This window comes from Equus quagga, chromosome 17 (genome assembly GCF_021613505.1).
Source record: "Equus quagga isolate Etosha38 chromosome 17, UCLA_HA_Equagga_1.0, whole genome shotgun sequence".
NCBI classification, from domain to species: Eukaryota; Metazoa; Chordata; class Mammalia; order Perissodactyla; family Equidae; genus Equus; species Equus quagga.
The window spans coordinates 57,894,492-57,914,722 of NC_060283.1; the positions used below are offsets into that span (position 1 = coordinate 57,894,492).

The window sequence follows — 20,231 nt, forward strand, 5'->3', positions numbered from 1 at the left end:
GATGGCTTCATCTGATAGCACAAAGGATTAACCAGTCCTTTATGAACAACTGACTTCTCTCCTCTGGGAACCACTCATCATTGAACCGCAACAGCACATGAACTGGAGAGGCTACTCCTTGTATGTCTAGATGACCAATTAAATCATTCTGCAAAATATTTATTGGGGTTGTCTTCTACTAGTTGATAAGTCTGGTACATGTTACCAAGAAGAGTTTTCAGTCTAGCTGGAAAGCTTAGAGAGAAAAGTGAATTTTATATGGAAAATAATCACTCTGTCCTAGGGCTTCAAGAATCTAAGGTTAGGGTAAATTTTTTAGAGTTTCACTACAAAATTAGACAATGGAAGACACTGGCAGCTCATTCTTCAAAAGGGAACTACAATATAAATCTACATACATGAATACACCTATGTAAAGTGTGCATGGTATATATTTTTCTTCCTTTTTTCTTTCCTTTTTCTTTCCCTTTTTTTACCTCCTGATGGTAGATGTCTAGGATTCTCTCCAAAGACAACTCTTCAAAGTACAGTTTGTCACACTCATCGAAGTCTGTGCTCACAGTCTCAGGGTTGCAATTCACCACCACCGTCTTCTTGCCAAGTTGACGCAGTGTGCGGATACTGGAGACAGCACACCAATCAAATTCCACACTGCTGCCTGCAGAGACAGAGAGATTGGGGAAAGGGGTAAGAGAAGCATGGAGTTACATCACAAAGAAAAGCAGAAATAGATCGCCAGTCAATCCAAGCTAAGGAAGCTAACGTGCTTTCAGCTCAATTTTTAAAACTCCAAAATATAAATTTTAGATCTATTATGCACACTACATTAAGAGTAGGAAAAACAGAGACTAATTAAACAACAAGAACATGTCGGCTTGTTATATGCTACGTTCTGCAATAGGTAATCTCCACATGTGAAGCCTTCACAACCTAAAAGTTAATGGGAGATCACTGCAATGATTCAAAAAAAAAGATAACCCTCACTTACTGAAAAGAAACTCAAAGCGAACACATGGACCTCAGTACGTGAAAGTAGTTAAGGCAGTCACCAGAATACTTGAGTTCTGGTTTCAGCCCTTCCACTCATCCTGCTGTCTGAAGGCTAAACCCAGTGATCCATCCTGAGGTGCCTTGCAGCTCTGACATGTCTTGATTGATTGAAAAGTCTGGTCCTTTTCAAGCATTTCCTTTTAAGCTTGGCAAGGCCACCCCATGCAGAGTGAGTGACCTTCTAGGAAGCAATTTGAAGTATAATAATGGCCTAAATGCCTCAAAATATCGCCTCTACTGGGATGTCATAGAACTGAAAGTTCTGAGATTTGTACTAATTCTTTGCATTGACATTGTCTCCTAAAAATTCTTGTCAGAAGTTATCCAAATATAGCAGCATGCTAATTCTCATTACCAATTAAGTACGCACTTGATTGTCAGCTAGGCTGGTTAGTCTTCCCTGGGCCCTAAAGTAATGAAGATTGTTACATAAATGAAATAAAACTTGAAGAAGAAGGAAGAAAATTCTAGAGAAGGGTAAGACCTAATGAAGGTCTTCAGACCAATTAGCCATAAGATAACTCAGGCGGGAAAGGTATAAACACTTTTGGCTTACTTCAAAATCTGACCAAAGACTGGTAAACTAGCATATCCTGAAACACTCGGTTAATTGTAAAAAACTAAAATAAACTATGCTTAAAGTAACAGAGTAAGACTATATACATTTAAATCATATATTTCATCATTTCCATATTAGAATACCTTGCAGAGACTAAATGTTAAAAACACCTGTTGAAAAATATCATTGTCTATTTAAATATACACTTTGTAACTGTAATAGATCTTAATTCACTATTAAATATCTAATTTTAAGTGGCCAGGGGGAAATGTACCAATTTCTGGTGAGAATATTTTAATTAAATCATAATGTCCTGCCCATGCACCAATGAGAAAAGCTCCTTGCATTCGATATGAACAGAAGTCATATGTTAGGTCAGAGACTGTATTCAAAAATGTAATTTCTGGCTGATGTATAATGTTCTTGAGCCAATACAGATCTTTGTGAACAGCTATGCTAGAAGAGAAAAAGTCAAAGTGTAATTCATTGCCCAACCCCAGTGAGAGGCTCAGTTTAGTTCATGAAGATACAAATGATAAAGGGGTGACATGATGAAATGAAAGGAGATGGAATCTGTAGTTGAGACCCGCATTTGAGTACCACTTCTACCACCTAACAGCTGTATAAGTTTGGCCTTCATCTCTCTGAACCTCAGGTTCCTAATTTGCAAAATATTTATTATAACAGCATCTACTTTACATAGTTCTTGAAATAATGGAATTAACATGTAGGAAAAGTCCTATGTAAATATGTTATCACTTTACCAATGTGATATGGACCGCAGCCAAGCACCATCATTCCGTGGTCATCAAAATTGATATCATGCTCCTGCGGGGAGGGAAGGACAGAAGATGTGGAAATTAGTATGTTATTCTTCCCTCTAATTAAACTATGTGTCCTGATTTTGAGTGTGTCTTTCTCATTCTTTCTCTCGTTGACATGCATCCTCTCTTAGTCTCTGGGAATCTACAAGTATAAATGTTATGTAACCTCTACTTATTCATAAAAATACAAGTTCAATATTTTTTAGTTAAATAGTCATGAGAATACAGCATAATTGTGTGATCATGTAACTATTGACCTTATCACCTTTTCACTTTAATTTCATCATCTTAAAGCAATTCTTAGAGAACTGAGTACAGAAATACATCATCACATCTGACCCACAGGATGTCATTTTTATTACCAAGATTACTAGATAACCAAAGACACAAAAAACATGTATCCCTCCAGGTGGATCATTTCCTAAATGTAGAGCTTTCTGCATTCAGCAGTTTGGCAGTTCCTACCTGACCATTGTAGGTAACATAGAGGTAGTTTGTGACTGATGGGTATTCTGCAGCCAGTGTATCAATCTGCAAGAGAAAACAAATAAAGAAATAGGGATTTTACTCCCTTTGTTATAATTATTTTCAAGAATGACTGTAGTTTTTTTTGTGTGTGCTGCATTCGTATTCTTTTAACAATGCCTATTACTGTCCACTATAAAGACAATAAAAACGTAAGTACAATCCAATTGGTTTCCAATTCTGAAAATAAGAGGGGGGATAAAACAATGATACAATCTAGTTATCACTTGAGCAATAAATGACAATACACACCCCAGAGTATCGCTGGATCACTACAATAGTACCTGTCACGAACATGACCAGTAGTCAGATAGTCAACTGGTTACCAGAAAAACTTACCCAGACAGCTATCTAAAGCAGCTGCATATAAAATCTAAAACCCGAGCAAAATGACCTATATATAAGGATGTCTTTGGTTTGCAAATTAACGCACAGGTTTCAGTTCCCTATGGCACTGGGCAATGGGATGACAGGAATACCATAAAGCTTGGGGAAGAGAGGAAGGGGATGAGATCTCACTGAACATATTTGGAAAAAGTAAATCAATTCAGCTCTCAAGGGCCAGGAGCTCAGCTTAGTGAGCAAGAATTTGGGGCCGACAGGGCAAGCAAGTGTAAGGCAGGTGCAAAGGAAGAAAGATAATAATTGCTGAATAGAAAATATTCAACATCAAGCCTGAGACCTAAGAGTATGCATGTGCCCCTGAGCACACAGGGAAAAGTCAATGATTTTAAAGGACAAAAACCAGCTGGTGGTACTTCAAGCCAAGATATCTCTTCTACTAAAGGCCAAAAAAAAAAAAAAAAATCACAATGGTACACCTAGGAAAGTTCTTGTGTGATTGTCGTGAATACTAGATGAGCTCATTGTGCCCAACCCTATCACAATGAATACTAAATGAACCATAATGATAGGGCACTTAAAATAAAGTATTACCCTGTAAAAAGTTAGTGCTAAAAGAGATAACTACTCTTTTCAAGAGGGTCAGCCACCATGCGATGGTATTTTAAGTTCTTCTGTTACACTAAGGACTTCTCTTACTACAGATATATTTGCACACAGGTCAAAAAGGAGAGGAGAGGTCATTTTGATTTTTTTTTTCATTTAGGCCGAGAAAATCATGTAGTCCCTCTTACCTTTACAACCCAGTGCCCTTTCATCCTTTCCCTTTTAAGCACAAATCAATCCTGTGCTGAATTAAATTGGTGACATCACGGGCATTAATTAGACAAGTGGAGTCACTTTGGAGTCCCACCTCTCCTTTTATTGGCAATGGTTCTATGAGTTGGTGCCTACATTTCACTCAAGGAATCCTGGGAAGAAAGGGAAACTCCTTTACCTGTTTAACCCAAGGGTGGATGTTTTTCTTTAACCTCAGCTCCCTTGTCTGGGCCTCAGTCAGCCCGAGGCATTTTGAAATCTGCTTGTCTGAGAATCCAATTTCCTTTGCCTTTTTCAGGGTTTCTTCTGTAATGGACTCACTAGGATTTAATGAAAAAGAGCTTTAAGTTTGGACCAAACGCAATAAAAAGAAGTGAATTATTCAATTTCAATAACACCAAAGGTTCCTTATTTTCCACCTGCAACATGTTTAGATCTCCTTTCTTTTTTTTTTTCTTGAGGAAGATTAGCCCTGAGCTAATATCTGTGCCGATCTTCCTCTATTTTATGTGTGGGACACCTGCCACAGCATGGCTTGACAAGCAGTATGTATGTCCGTCCACACCTGGGATCCAAACCGGCAAATCCTGGGTGCCAAAGCAGAGCGTGTGAACTTAACTGCTGCACCACCAGGCCAGCCCCATAGATCGCGTATCTTTTTAAAAAGCACAAATAACCTACTAAATCTTCTAGCCTGTATGAAGTCTACTATTTGCAACGCTGGCCTTCTCAAACCTGTGGTTTCCTACTTTCACATCCTATGCACCCTCTTCCCTTATTTCCTGAAAAATGGCTTCTGCATCTACTGTCCTCATGAATTTGCTCTTTTGAAAATAATCAGGGACATCCCTGTTACTAAATCCAAGAACCCGTTCTCAATGTTCATTTCCTCAACCTGTCAGCATATAACACTTTTGATGTTCTATTCTTTAGAAAGATATCTTCCTCTGGCTTCTAGCAAGTTGCTTCTCACCCTACTTTATTACTCACGACAACCATTTACTATTTTTTCCCCAAGGCTCTATTCCCTGTTACCTGCATTTGCCTGGCTACCTTCTCCCCTCTCTAAATTTAGCCACCATCATTGGCTCAAGTAGCCTAACTAGTTGATCATTCCCAAATCCATAGCCCCTTCTCCAATGCCTGGCCTTGTGCTCCAGGTCTTTATGTAGATGAGCTTTAAGAATCATCTTCACCTGGGCTTCCCAGCACCACATCAGACTGGGTATCCTCTCGATAAACTGTCTCTACTCACTAATATCACATATCTGTCTACATTAAGCAGATAGTTTTGTGGATTTGTGATTATTTTCCACTCTGGCCAGATCTGTCTCCTCGCTTTCCCCATGCTCATTTCCATAGTCTAGACTGTATTCACGTTGTTTCTCTCACCTGTAATGTCTTTGACATTCCTTTTACCTACCAACTGCTCTCCAACTCACAGCTACCCTTCAACGTCAGTGGAAGTCAAATGTCATCAAAGCCTTCTTAGTCTGCCCTACCCACACTGATCTTCCTGTACTCTTAGCTGAGTCTTGCATGGAGCCAGGGGCATAGCTGGAACCCTATGTCATCATCACCAATATTCTTAATGTTTCTTAGCTTTTACTCACCAACCAGACTTTTCTTTCTGCTAGATTCAAGTTCCACAAGAGCAAAGACTGCAGTTGGCTCATTTATCAAACCACTGCCAAAGCCTAGCGCACTGTCTGGCCCACAGGCGGCATTCAATAGATATTTACTAAATGAATGAAGGAAACTGTAACTCTGTAGCTTTTTTATTTTATAGAAAGGACAAAGGTGTTATTGAAATCAGCTTGTAACTAGAATTCAAAATGCACACAAAAATAATTTGCAAAGGGTCAAGGTACAGAAGAATAAAGTACTACTGTAAAAACATCTTAATCAAATATCTGTGGGCCAGCTACTTCAAGTCAAGCTATTTTAATAGCCAATACAATGAAATTCAATTATAACAGTTTTATAGGGAAGACAACGAAATTAAAATATAACAGTGTGTTTTCAGAAAACCTAATGATAACTAAAGCCTTTTCATTGAAATTCTGTTAATAGACTATAGTTGAATTAAATCTATTGCATTTTTGTTCATTCTATTCTTTAATCTGCTTTATTTAATTAATTCATAGTCTGAGTCTAGAGAAGAGTGAATCAAGCTGGTGTGTTTAATCTGTTTCTCTAGCTTTTTGGTATCGGTACTATTTCGAAGATTTATAGCAATAGCTCTTCCTCGCCAATTCACTTTTTCTATTGCACCTAAATTCCCTTCTGTCTCTCAAATCAACTTATTTCTCCCAATGAACTTAATTTCTTCTCTTTTTCCCATTTTGAATTTTTAATCTTCTGAAGAATTTGACAAGCATTCTCCCAGAGCAACACATTTTCCTGTCAAATTTTTGAACGCAATTGATTATTAAATACAATTAGTCATTTGCTATACATGCCAAGCACCGTGCTACATGCTCTAGAACCATGCTGTCCACTATGGTAGCCACTAGCCACATATGACTATTTAAATTTGAATGTTAATTAATTAACATTTTTTAAAATTAAAATTTTAGCTCTACAGTCACACTAACCACATTTCAAGTGCTCAATAGCCACGGATGGCTAGTGGCTAGTGTATTAGATGGTGATGATTATAGAATATTTTATCCTCACAGAAATTTCTACTAGATGGTGCTGCTTAAGAAGATACAAAACAATACTTGAGACAATGGAATGATAGTGATTCAAAACATTTTATGGAGAGATAAGCTATGTGGTGCAATGTGAGGTCAGAGAAAAGAGATAATAATGTGAGTGGTTGTAGCTGAGACATACGATGACAGTAGAGAGATGAGAACAGAGCCATAAAGAAAGTTCAGCTTTATATGGATGAAGGACTTGAAGGATGTACTGTAGGCAAGGGCAACTTCCTTTGCAATAATTTGAGGGCAGCAGTGGGCATGGCACGTATAGGAAACATACTGAGGATATGCAGTTGTAAAAAGTTAGCAGGAAATTGTAGGTGGTGAAGGTGGTACGATACTCAATGTCATTCTTTCATTAGTGTTTTAACACTTAGCGAATATGTGCTGTGCATCAGACTCTGTGCTACCTATTTTAATGATGGAGAAATCAAATCAAATCTCTACATTTACTAATTATACTATACTATATTACTAATTACTAATATACTTCAGGTCAGAGTATATTAGGAAGCAAACAAATAGCCATAGAGGTGTCTGCACTGTGAGAGGTGCTATGAGAGAAATGTACGCAACAGGAGGCTGTGGCTCAGAGGAAGCCCTCCCAGATCCTGCTGGGGAGGTCTGGAAAGGTTTACCAATAGGTGACTGCCAAGCTTCGGAGGGCCTTCGAAACACCCAAATTTATGGTTACCTTCAGTTTTGCAAAACAATTTTTTGAGAAAAAAGCAGAGGAGGGATTTTTTGGCTGTTACTGCTATTTATTCTAGAAATGTATATTTCCACTTTCCTTGCCAAGACTATGTTCCTAAACCAATTGCTCCTTTCTTAATGTGCAAGTGTGTATTCAGCCTCAAAGTGGAAGTGCTTACAAACACGCTATCCTTCTAAATTAGAACTTTGGATGATGTTCTTTTTGAATAAATATCTTCGTGAGTCTCACGGAAGATCTCAAAGCATGTTAATGTATACATGTGTGGGGAAAGGCTACACGTTTTCTCCATGATATGTAATTTTATTGAAAACATAGGTATGAAGCTTGTTAGGTGGAGAAATACTGTACGTGTAACATTGAGCCAATTCTTACCCATAGATTTTTCTAGCTACTTCCTAGAACATTTCCCATCATTGTTGGATAGCAGTAAAAGAAAAGACAAGCAAAGAATAAATAGATCTTCAATAAGACATTCCCTTATTATCACAAAAACTATCTGAGGCAAAAGCTATCTATGTTATTATATCAACAACCACACTGACTTTAATGACTAAAACCCTAACCCTGAACCACAGAGGTCTGGACACACTTAAGCAACACACCTTGAAAAGAACCATCACACCTATAGTTATGACTGTGCACCAGCACAACCACAAGTCCTTCAAGCCCAAAGACAACCAGAAGCAATGTATTTATCTTTAGCTCTTTTGGTCACGTTTTTTCTTTTTCTTTTTTTTTTTTTTTGCCTTGAATGATTTCTTTTTATTTCTTCTTATATCAAGTATCAGTCAGTTCTTCAAAGGTTGCTATATTGCTTTAAATGAAAATCACAGATAACGGTATTAAACAAATGAAAAAAGAAGCCATTTAGATTTATCACGTTTCTATTAGGAATGCAATAAATTTGCATTTGTTTTGTCCACATTTAGCAATGCAGTCTTTTCTATTGCTGAAATATGCTAGTTCCTCTTATTCTCTTCCACCAAAAGAGTCCAAGAGAGCACATAAAGACCTCTCCAGCAAATACACACAGTCTTGCTCCCCCACCCACCAAATAAAATTGGACTCTTACCAATAAAAAAATTTTTAAAAGAACAGAAAAGGAAGGCTGATTGACAGATTTTGCCTTGTGTATAAAAAAAAAAAAGTGAATTAATTTTGTGCTCAGCTCTGGTGGCAAAAAATAGTTATCTGTCACTAAGACTAATTCAGTCGTTCCTGCTCCCCATAGCATCCCCACCCCAGAGAGTTTTTCATTATTTAAAGGGGATGCCTGAGAAGAGCAACAGTAACACAAAACAATGAATCATGAGTGAAAGAATTTCAGAACGGGGGTGAAAACTATTTCTCCCTAGGTGCCGGTTCACATCATACCAGGAGAGAGATCTGAAACAGACGCATCGAGTTAGACCCGCAGGGTACATGGTTTAAGCTCACAAGCTGATTCTTAGAATATTTTCTTGGTGAGCCAAATACTGCTTTAACTTTTGCCCAATATTCAAACAACTAGATCAATAGCATGATATATTTTTAAACACCTTGAAAATTAGGGTGTATTAAATTGAATTTGGCATATGAATAGATTCATGTTCATCTTGAATGCAAATATTGGGTAGGTCTGTTCATTTAAAGTTCAAAGTGACATATCTTCTATAGTATTTCATTCATAGTCTCTCTGGCTGTTAATTTCTACTCTTTAGACATGTTCATGAAATATTAGTGCAAAGCACTTTGCAATCCTCCTCACCAGGAAAAACAGATGTTGATTCTGACCTACCGCAGCAATCACAGAGACATAGACAGGTGAGACCCCTTCCCACATTCATGGTGCCCTATCTCTATAGGGTACACCTAAAAACCAAAACAGGGGACACATTGCCACTCTATATCTCCCTCACTCACTCTCTCCGCTGCTTCTGCATAACAAAAGGCTAGCTGGCATGTCACTACACACAGAAGAAAACTGACTTTATTCCCTACTTACTCTAATGCAAAATTTTACTTTGAGTCCCATTATAATAAAATAAAAGAAGAGACAGTTTGAAGACACAATTCATTAGCTTTGGGCCAGTGATTTAGATAAGATTAAACCTCTTCAGAGTCAAATACAAGATGAATAACCTTAAGTGAACATAAAGCTCATTTAACAAGATGGAGATTCAGACACATGCTCCTCATCTTTATCTGCCCATATGGGGCTGCCCTCCATTTTGTCTACCAAAAAGAACTTCCACCAGAGCGAGATTTTTTTTTAATCAAGCTGGGTTAAAGCTTATTTGGGGGGCAGGGCTGTAAGGTTTCTATTTTTCCAAAGGAAAATGAAAACCTTCCTTTGGAACAAACTCAAAACAGAATAATTACTAAAAGAAATATAAATGCTGAATTCGTAATTCAAAACTGCTTGTGAAGCCCCAGTGGGGAACGCTTCCTTTATGTTATATTGTAAATCAAGGGAGCATTATACCAAGTGAGAAATGTGATCAGCTGAATGGAGCATATTGCCCTAAAGCACACAGTTTTAAAATACGTATAATAAATAAATTACCCCTCTGTTATTTGATATGTATTTGTGTGTACTAGTATGTTGATATTTACTCCTTTGAACATGAAAACATTAAATCTATATTTCAAAGCTGTCCTCTAAAATATGCTATAAGCACAAGTTTTCTTTCTCCTACCAGCTTTCCTGGCTTTCAGAGTTCAAGGGCAAACTCTTCAGAGGTTACACTTTCATCATGGCATAATAGAATCTAAACAATAAAACAAAGAAACACCAAATAGCCATGATGCTGGCGTTTCCATAATCTTCAGTTTCTCTCTACTTAGCAGCACAAAATGACAGTCTGAAATTTTAGAGGGGGAAAAACATCTTAAGAACAGACAATCAGACTTTTATACACTGCCGTAATCTAACGGTTAGACCGCGTGCCTCGGCTTCCACAGCAGGTCGTCTCTCGTGTGCTCTCTGGTTTTGTAAACAATACAAGCCTTTCTTCTCTCTCTCTCTTCAACTTCCAATGTAGATTATGTTGTTGTTGGTTAAAATTCTACCCCATCATCTCTGAAACTTCCTCCACTCACACTTAGTCTTCAATAATAAATGATAAAAGGAAATGGAATAAATTCCCCTTAATGAGGAAATTTTCACCTGGCTTAGAGGAGCTGGGGAAATCTATTAACCGACTGGAGGAACGCCCGCAGCACTCCAATTACCAGGGGAGCCAGCACACTTCACACAGTCCTCTCTTCTACTTCACTGGCTTTTATCTGATCCACCAACTCACAAGTAATACTAAACAAATTTCCCTCCAGATTGCACAAGCTCTAATGTGAAAATGAGCACTCCACTTGGCCTACAATTATGGGATGGGCTTGCAATTTTATTACCTTCTTTTAAAAAATCCCCCAAAAGGCAGATGCTGGGAAAGCACCAGGGCTGATGCTCAGTAATGACACCTGCTTTACTAAGAGAACTGAGTAAGATATCTGTTCTCTGCCCAAGACCCCTCACCAGCCTCTCTCTGGAGCTTTGCACAGCTTCACTGATTATTTTTGGCATTTCACAGGTTCGAGACCATGCCACAATCACAGCAATGCAATCAGTCGAGAAGTTGTCCTCTCATCTTTTCTTTCAAGGAGACAGGTTGTTACCTCTTTCCTTAAGAGAAATGCGAAAGATATTTTTCAAAAGCAGCAGTCGTGTTTAAAAAAGCAAAAGATAACACACAGGCAATGGTAAATGCTACTATTGTCTCTTAATGTTTGAGAGCACCATGCCTTGTTTCTGTGCAGCAATGTGGTCTTTGGAGGGATTAAAGAAAACCTCAATCTTTCTCTGTCACATACAAGACAAGCAATACCTAGAGCCAATGTTCATGCAAAAACATGCTATCATGAAAACTGTCTCTTAGGATCTGGTTCCATTTAGTCACAATAATGCCATAATATCTCAAGTGTTGATTTTAAAGGGATGGCACACTTAAAACTATATTTCACCTTAAAGGCTATTAACAACAAATAAAAACAAAGAAGAAAACCTTATGAGAAATTGATACTGTAGATATTTTGAAGTAGACAATTTTTAATTTCTAAATACTATGTTCATTTTTTACCAATCTTTAGTGATCCCAATAATGCAGAAATATTGTGATATTACTTTCAATCTAGTAAGGCCACTTATATACTATTGATTACAACATAATAATTATACTCAATGAATATCAAATAATAATAACGGGGAAAATAACCTAACATAGGTTAACTATAATTTTTGAGCTTTAATAAATTACATTTTGTATCTCAGGAATTCTCAATTGAAAATCCTGTGACTCTCTCTTTCTCTGCCCTTGATTTGGTAATGATGAAAAACAAATCACCAAATCACAATAGTAAGTCATGTCTATTAGTGTATAAGAAAGTATTCTGTTATACTCTGCTATGTTCAAAAAAGTGTACTTCTGCTAATCAAATAGCTTTCACCTGATCAGATTGAACTAAAGGGCAGAGTCCATACTATGGACTATTGCTTCTGTTATTTCTGATTAATAAATTTATTTATAGCTTTAAATCCATTCAATGTATTCTTTGCCCAAAATTAAGAGATTATATCAAGTAAGCAAAATCCTGGGTTTTCCCAGGAACATAGGTTTCTTAATATGTCTGGAATTTAAATCCAACAGATTAAAACAAAATACTGTATGAGGCCTCAGTAGAAAAACTGAGATTGAATGAGCATTCTTTGGTGTTTTAAAATCTGTTCTTTTCACAAATAAGTTTATTTGGAAGCACTATATTTTAAAACCTCTCCATCATCTTTGTTTAAAGCAAATCATGTTTGCACAGAGTATTTTTCCAAATGTCACATATGTTGTCCCAAGCAACAAATGTATAACTTTCAATATATAACTTTCTTTGACTTCTAGAAACTATTCCTTAGAATCTTATTAAAATAAACTGCTTAACTGAATCCTCTCTACCGATAACCGCTGCATAGATTTTTTTCTTGCTGAGAAATGTAAGCCTTTTCTAGAAAAAGGGAAAATTAGAAGCCATTTCTAGGATGATGTGAAAAAACTCTAGAATTAAATTCCCAGTGACATATCACATTAGATCTACGTTAATTTGAGGATTACTACCTACCTGGAAATCAAACACCTTTATCACTGAGGGTTTTTTGAAAGAAGACATAAAAATGAACATTAATACCCATGATAACAAAAATTTCCATCTACTTCATCTAATGACTATATACTCAAGAAAAATTGAGTAGCTTACTCTTCAAGCTGCCTAGAGCAAAGGATGGTTAATCAGATTAGTCAGTCCACTTGCTAAAGAGGAGGTGGTGGGATAGGGCATGAGGCAGTATGTGCAATATCAACATGGCCATGCTGATGTGGATGTGACGGCTGTTACACTATCATCATTATATTTACACAGGCAGATAGCACCTACCTCCGATTTCAACCTCAGATAGGCAAACAGCGCTGGCCGAATCTAGAGTCAGGCCCCAACTATGCTGAGAAAAAACCTCAACAATCAGATGAAATGATAAACTTGTAAAGTGTTTAGGACAATGCCAAGCAGATAATAAATGCTTCATAAATGCAAATGCCAGAGGACGAGGAAAAGGGGAGGAGCAGACACATTTGAGGAGACAGAGGAAGAGGAGCGTAAAGTGGAATAAAACTGGCACGACACCTCCCTGTGGCCCCAGCACCTCAGCTCTTCTGGGTCTCTTCCCTCTCCTCTGAAGCATCCCTGAATCCATGCCTTGGTGGCGAGGGTCACCACACTTTGTACTCCCTGCACATCACAGTTGGTCTGCTGGACAGAATGCGCACCCAGGTGTTTCTCTGCTGTGGGGAGGCACAGCTGCTGCCCTGCGCTGCTCAGGGCAGACATCATGAACTTAACTCCAAGAGCAGATGCGGAGGCCTTGTGCCCCCATGAAGGCATCCCCATGAATGAGCAGTGAAACGCTGCTGGAGGGTCAGGGAGTGATTATCTAGCTTCTGCAATTAGAGCTCAGGCTTTTGATTTTTCTTTTTTTTTAACTAGTGTGCATCTGAGACGTAGACATATAGTGTGAGTCACTAGTGAGGTCAGAAGACATAACCTGCTTTCTGCAAATCAAATCAATGGGTTTCACTCAAGTGTCCCACCATCGCGATTCCTACTCTGCATTCAAAATAACAGATACCCACATACTTCGAGTGTATGTGAATGTCCACAGACTGGAGTGGGGAAAACAACAAATGGTATCACAAACATATATCACAATAAAGTAGCGTGAAAATTATAACTTCTCATTATATGTTGTATATGTTATATGTAAGAAAATATATTTTTTTCTTTCCCTAAATTACTTTTATAGTTAATACATTTTAAGGCTAAAGTTGTTCACTGTTAATTTTTTTCTACCAGAAAGTATAAATTATCATTGGAAAGTAGAGTACTGACCCTTCTTCTTACAGCTAAGTTTTAACAACTTTTAGGTGACACTTCCCCTAGAAAATATCAATCAAATACAAGTACAAAATGTTCTCGTCTGGTTTTGTCACGCCTCGTGAGCAAGTTAAATAAAAAGTCAATAGAAACTAACACATGTAGGAGAGGACAATCAGAGGGAGTGTTCCAGCTAAGGTGACACCTGCATTAATACATCTGCCTGAAGTTTGTGGCTGCAGGGAAATGGCCAACCTTACGGAGCTCAATTTAGCACTTGAATGCCCATGTGGAACTCACCAGGGTTGCCCTAGATTGTTTTCCCAAGCAATACGCACATCTATGATTTGTCAGCACTCACCAATGGATGCAGTGTATCACATTGAACATAGGGATATTTGGATGAAAATTAGGCCCTACAAAGGTGTACCTTTTTATACTGCATTGACTGTAGCAGTAATTGGCAATGAAGGGGCAAGAGAACGTTAATATTCTCAGAATTAAAATAGTAAGAAAAATCACATGAAGCCGATATAAGATTGGATAAAGGCAATTTCTGGATAAATTTGCACATTAATCCATAATAAATTAAGTGTATGTCAATAATTAATAGAGAAATAGATACAAATCTTAGCTTCCCATACTTGTATGGAATAAACTGTATCACAATGGTCATATCCCCTACTTTTGAACATCTAAAGTGTATGAAAACAGATTCCTTTTAAACAGTAATCTACAATGTTGCTAACATAAATAGTAGCATTGTTGGGGAAAAAAAGCAGAGAGCAAAATGGCCCATTCAAGGAAAATTGCTCAAATTGAATGAAATGCGGAAGAACAAACAGTTACAAATGGCGGAAACATTACATTTGGTGATTTAACATGGCACAGGCCAAGCAGAGGCTGGCTGTCTCTTTTAAGCTAATCACTTGGAGGCAGGATTGCAAACTTAATTCAACTTAGTTTTAGCCAGTGAAAGAGCAAAACTATACAATGTAGGCAGGTATAATAAAATCCTCGAGCTAGATATGTCAGTCAGAAATAGCTAAAGTAACCAAAAATCAAAATAAGGAAGTAAAAAAATAAAAGTGTTATAGGCAGAAGATAAGCAGACGCTCAAAGCTAGTAATTAGCAGTCACATTTTTTTCTTGCCTGTTCACTTTTTTTTTTTAAGTATCATGATTGTCTTTCAACCTAAAATTGCTAATCCAACTTGACAGCATAAATAAAAATGTTTGGGGTGCAATATCCTGAAATAGCTCCAGTTCACAAACAAACCTTATCATAGGTGACTTCCCTCTTTACTGACAGGAAAAGGGGTTCAACTGAAAGATCCTTGTACCTGTGTTTGTCTATTAATTACTAATATCATTGAAACCTCCACCATATGTGCTGATTCAACATTGACAGGACGATCATTCCTTTATCGACTACTATTACCATACTGCAAGTGTCTATTGTATGTAGTCTTAATGCCTCCAGATGTTATATAATCCACCTTTCCACACACTAAACATACATACATAAATATATGTATATGTGTGCATACACATACATATATGTGGATATACATGTTTGTGTGTATACATATACACACTTAGAGCAGCGCCTGATATGTAGTTAGAAAATGTGATGATTATTATCTTACACTCGGAAGGCATTCAAAATTGTTTGATTGAATCAAAATTCAAGTCTCTGTATTAACAGAGTTCTAAATCCATTATCTTATTATTTTAGGAAATCAGCTATATCAGGAGAACCTAGTTGATGAAGACATTCGATATATTTATCTATTCAATTTATACCTCCAGGCCAGATTTATTTGCATGACTAAAGTTGAATCTATGTACTAGTGGGGAAAGGGTTACACGTGAGATTTTTGTAGTTTTCAACAGATCAAAATAAGCATATTTTTCTTCTAGTGAGTATTTATGCAAATGCTATATGGGAGGAGCACTATGTATGAAAGAGTTGGTGTTGGTAATGAGTGAGTGTGGGAAAAATAGGCACACTAAAGTCTAGATAGTTCAGTAGTGAAGGCCAATGGATAGAACTTATGCAAATGTTGCAACTCTCGTAAAAGTTCTGACAGATTTAACTTTTCTTAAACTCCTTACAAAGTGATCTGGTAACATGAATAGATCAAACATCTAAATCCCAATGCATACGCATAATAGGCGTTGGAAGCCTACATGAAACCCTACACTGGAGTCCTACAATTCTCATCACATTGAGGAAAGAGAAACTTTTCAAAACCTAAAGAAATCCACTGTAAAATACATTATCACTCTAGATCTGTTAATGCCACTACACCATCTTATAAATTTGGGACACTGCCTAGGCCAGTCAGCTTTCCAGCATGCCCTTGGGCAGCAATAAAGAATTTAAGAGGAAAAGGAGAAAGTCCGTGAACTCAGATAAAGAGGAGAAACTTTTGCTGAAGCCGTGTGAATAATGGTTATCACCTCGTGGTAAGCTTGGACACCGCTCTGGAAGCCTCACCAGGCTGCCATTGCTATGCTCACGAATTTGGGACAGCAGACTGAATTCTGACTGCAGCAAGCACTCAGAGGTGGGATGCCAAGCTGATTATTCTAACACCATCTAACTCATCTCATCACCCTAAAGAAGGCTGCAACTCTATACATCATCCTCAGCATGATACACGTTTATCTCCACTCTTCAAAGATAGGGATTTCTTACTACAATTTCCACTTTCTCATAGATGTGGAAAATCCATCAGTTATTTCCATAATGCCAACCTTGTTACAAGCATTATTTTGTGTTCCCCTCTCCAGTCTGTGGACATTCGCCTATATATGAAATATGTGGGTAGATTCAATTTGAGAGTCAAATTCTGGATTTCATTTCAGATGACTGTATGTAAATATAAGGCATAGACTGGCCATCAATTTGAGTGATATTCTCATCCTCTACTAGAAATATGTTTACTGGATTTTAGAAGAATTTTAGCATGATTAACAACTGTAGAGTGGGAAATTTTGTTCATTAGCATAATGGAGTGCTATTGATCTTTTGATAAGAATAGCATTTTACTAGCTATCACTGCTTCCTTTAAAAAAGTATGTCTCATATAAAAACAAGTGACAATGCATCATAAAGAAAATTAAGAAATGTACATTGCAAAATATATAAGCAAACGCAAATGGTGACTCTGAAAATGAGTATTTAAATACATATATCCAAAAATCACAAAATACTCTTCATTATAATAAGTAGCATTTTCATTTTTAGGGGGAAAGAGGGAAAACCTTCTTGGGCACTCATCATGTGCCAGCTGTCCTTTACACTTAGGTTAGTTAAGCTTCACAAGAAAAACTATAGAGCAGACATTAGCAGGAAGAATGTGAGGCTAGAGAGGTGAGGGAGGTGATGCACCCATGACTCACAGTGGGTAAGACCACACGCCATCTGTCTGATGGGCTCCACAGCCTGTGCTCCTTCCAACACACAAGGAAGGAACCAGGTGAAACTTAACCCATGTCTAGCATTCTACACTTCATCTTCTTTAAGTTTCTCCTTTTCTTGCAACTGAGATCCCCATTGCCTATTTTCCCAGGGACCTATAAGAAAAGTGCAAAGGGACCTGAGGACATTAGCACCAGAGATCTGTTGAGGCAAGAGACTTGAGGGTCCTCTCATATCACACCAAACAAATAGCTTCCTCCTGGGCCCATACCTGAAGCCAGCCTTCCCAACACTGGAGCAGTTGAGATCTTGAAACAAAGTGAACCACAAATAAACACAAGTGAAAAAGACAACTGATCTTCGTAACCCTTCTCTAAACTGGCAAAATATAATTCACCCGCATAATGCCAACCGTTAATAGACAGCCACTGTTAGTGTTGGAGCAATATATGCCTTGATGACTAAGCCTCTCTGGATTTTAGAGACTGAGAAAAAGTAGAAGACGTCACAAACCAAGCTAATGGTGAAGATAATCAAAACGGGACAAGAAAACTCAAGTCCTGCACACTGACATTCTATCAGCGGCCATATCCTTTCCACTTCAGACCCCTAGGTGCCATAGAATGATTGAGACAGGTACCTTCAGTGGTCATCTATTCTTATTTTATTTATATAACACCTCTAAATCATTATTGAATTGCTATGCATATATTTACAATACTCCCCCCAAAATGAGTTAAACCGTAAAGTAGCACTCAGATGATAATGAGTTCAGGGTTTAGGTTTCCTAACACCAAGGATCATCTGTTGAGTTCTTGAAACAGCAGATAATTGTAAGTTTAACTTTTTAGAAACTTTAAAGTTATTAAAAGTTTTACATAAGAAGTGTTTAATGTAGATCCTTATGAACAATAGAAAATATCTCTACTTACAAATATATTTATACTAGAAAATGGAAACTGTCAAGTTATCAGCAAATGTACGCAACAGGATGTGGAAGTCAGAAAGATACTATAAGTGATCTGTAATGGTGACTCATTCTAATCCTCCAGGCATCTTTATCACTATCAATATACACTTATTTCTGCTTAGCTAGAATCTCAACCTGCCTTCTGGTTATAACAAAAACTATTCAATTAAAACATTGAATTTGTCCAAAAATCAGAATGTATAACAAGTGGAAATTTAAATCACAATAACATCTGCTGTATTTCACCCCAGGTCTCTCGACTGCTACAATTGGGATACTATAAGTTTCTAGCACCCTCATGTGGTCTAATTGGAGCAGTTTCATAGGCACTTGAAATCAGTTGTGTGAAACTGAAAACAGTGGAACAGACTATAATTCAACATGGTAGTTCTGCTGAATTCATAAACCAAGACAGGAAAACTCAAGTCAGCAAATTTCTAAGATGGATGTATACACTCGACTCTTAACTTCTTTGCTATCTACTGTTCATTTTATGTGATCAAGAGAAAGGATGGCTTACAAGCAACTAGAGCTAGTTTCATTTTTGGCATATTGGAATCCCCAGTTTTTAAAACCAAGCACTTGCTGTGGGCAAATTGTTGAATAGATGAAAAAGAACCTCATCTTCTCAACAAAAAGCAAGTGTTTTTAGTTCCCAGTTTGTGTGTATCTTGTTTAGGTAAACACAGCAACCCAACTGTATGTTGCAGTTGCTAAATAGTTGAGAAATCAGGGCTTTGAGATCTTCCCCAGCTGTCCTCAACAACATTTTTAGTGATTAATTTTCACAAATCATTTGAGAACAATTTATACAAACAAAATTTTCCCTCTCTAAACACAAGCCCAGCCTTGTAGGGGAGACATCTTTCCAAGAGTAGTGTATTTCCTTAAAAAGGAGAAGCTAAAGAATATTATACAGTATTCCTTAAACTGGTAAAAAATGTTCCTCTTATCAAATATACATGTTTAAAACCTATCCACAATTTCATAAACCTGAGGTGCCCCAACAAACGGTCTTCCTACAAAAAATAAAAAAGTAGATTTTAAAGCACTGACATTATCGAACATTCTGAACATGAAATGAAATTTTAAAATAATTGGCCATGAAGGAGATAAGAAATGTAAATTAGTGAGAGGTAAAGAGTTTACTAACAGAAACTTGAATGTGGCTGATTTGTGTGCTGGACTGGAAGTCCCAATGTTAAAAATATCAGCAGAATACAAGAATATATTTGCTCATCGACATACAGCACTGTAGGTTGATATCAATGTGGGTTGATATTAAAAGAAAAAAACAGACTTCAGAACTCAAACAATGTATAGAAAACAGGAATATTACTCAATTATTGATTAATAAATTTAAATCTTGGTAATGTTTGGTAATTAAATGGCACATGAATTCATAAATGTACACTGATTCTCATAAATTCAAAATACCTAATAAAAATCTCACTACGTTTGATGGCAAAGGCGGGGATAGGGGATAGTTCAAAATAGTAATAGAAATCTTTCAAAAGTTAAACATCTAAAAACTGCCATTTCTTCTGGCTACGGCTACTGCTTTCAACCTTGGCACTATTTACCTCATTGAAGAATAATTTTGGCCAAATGCTTAAGGGTAAGTTGAAGACTATTCAAAAAATGCACAGAAGATATCTGGAGTGGATCAGAGCAACACTGGCTTACCTGTTGAGCCCTTTCAGTGTCTTTTCCATGTTTAAAATGTCACGCATCTTATACAAAAACCACTTGTCAATGGATGTGAGCTTCATAATCTCATCAAGAGACATGTTGTCTTCCAAGGCCTGCCAAAAGGAGAAGAGAGACTTTCTTGGGCAAACATTT

At 37.2% G+C, this 20,231-nt stretch overlaps 1 protein-coding gene across 1 annotated transcript in view; it reads right to left on the minus strand.

The window, feature by feature from the left end:
• CPS1 (carbamoyl-phosphate synthase 1) overlaps positions 1-20,231 on the minus strand; it is a 116,478-nt gene that overhangs the window by 35,050 nt on the left and 61,197 nt on the right. Inside the window, exons 21-25 of the mRNA XM_046644516.1 lie at positions 20,073-20,191; positions 4,298-4,439; positions 2,899-2,964; positions 2,374-2,437; positions 477-658 (exon numbers count right to left, since the gene is read on the minus strand). Coding sequence (XP_046500472.1) covers positions 477-658; positions 2,374-2,437; positions 2,899-2,964; positions 4,298-4,439; positions 20,073-20,191 — 573 coding nt within the window. The remainder of the gene's footprint in view (positions 1-476; positions 659-2,373; positions 2,438-2,898; positions 2,965-4,297; positions 4,440-20,072; positions 20,192-20,231) is intronic.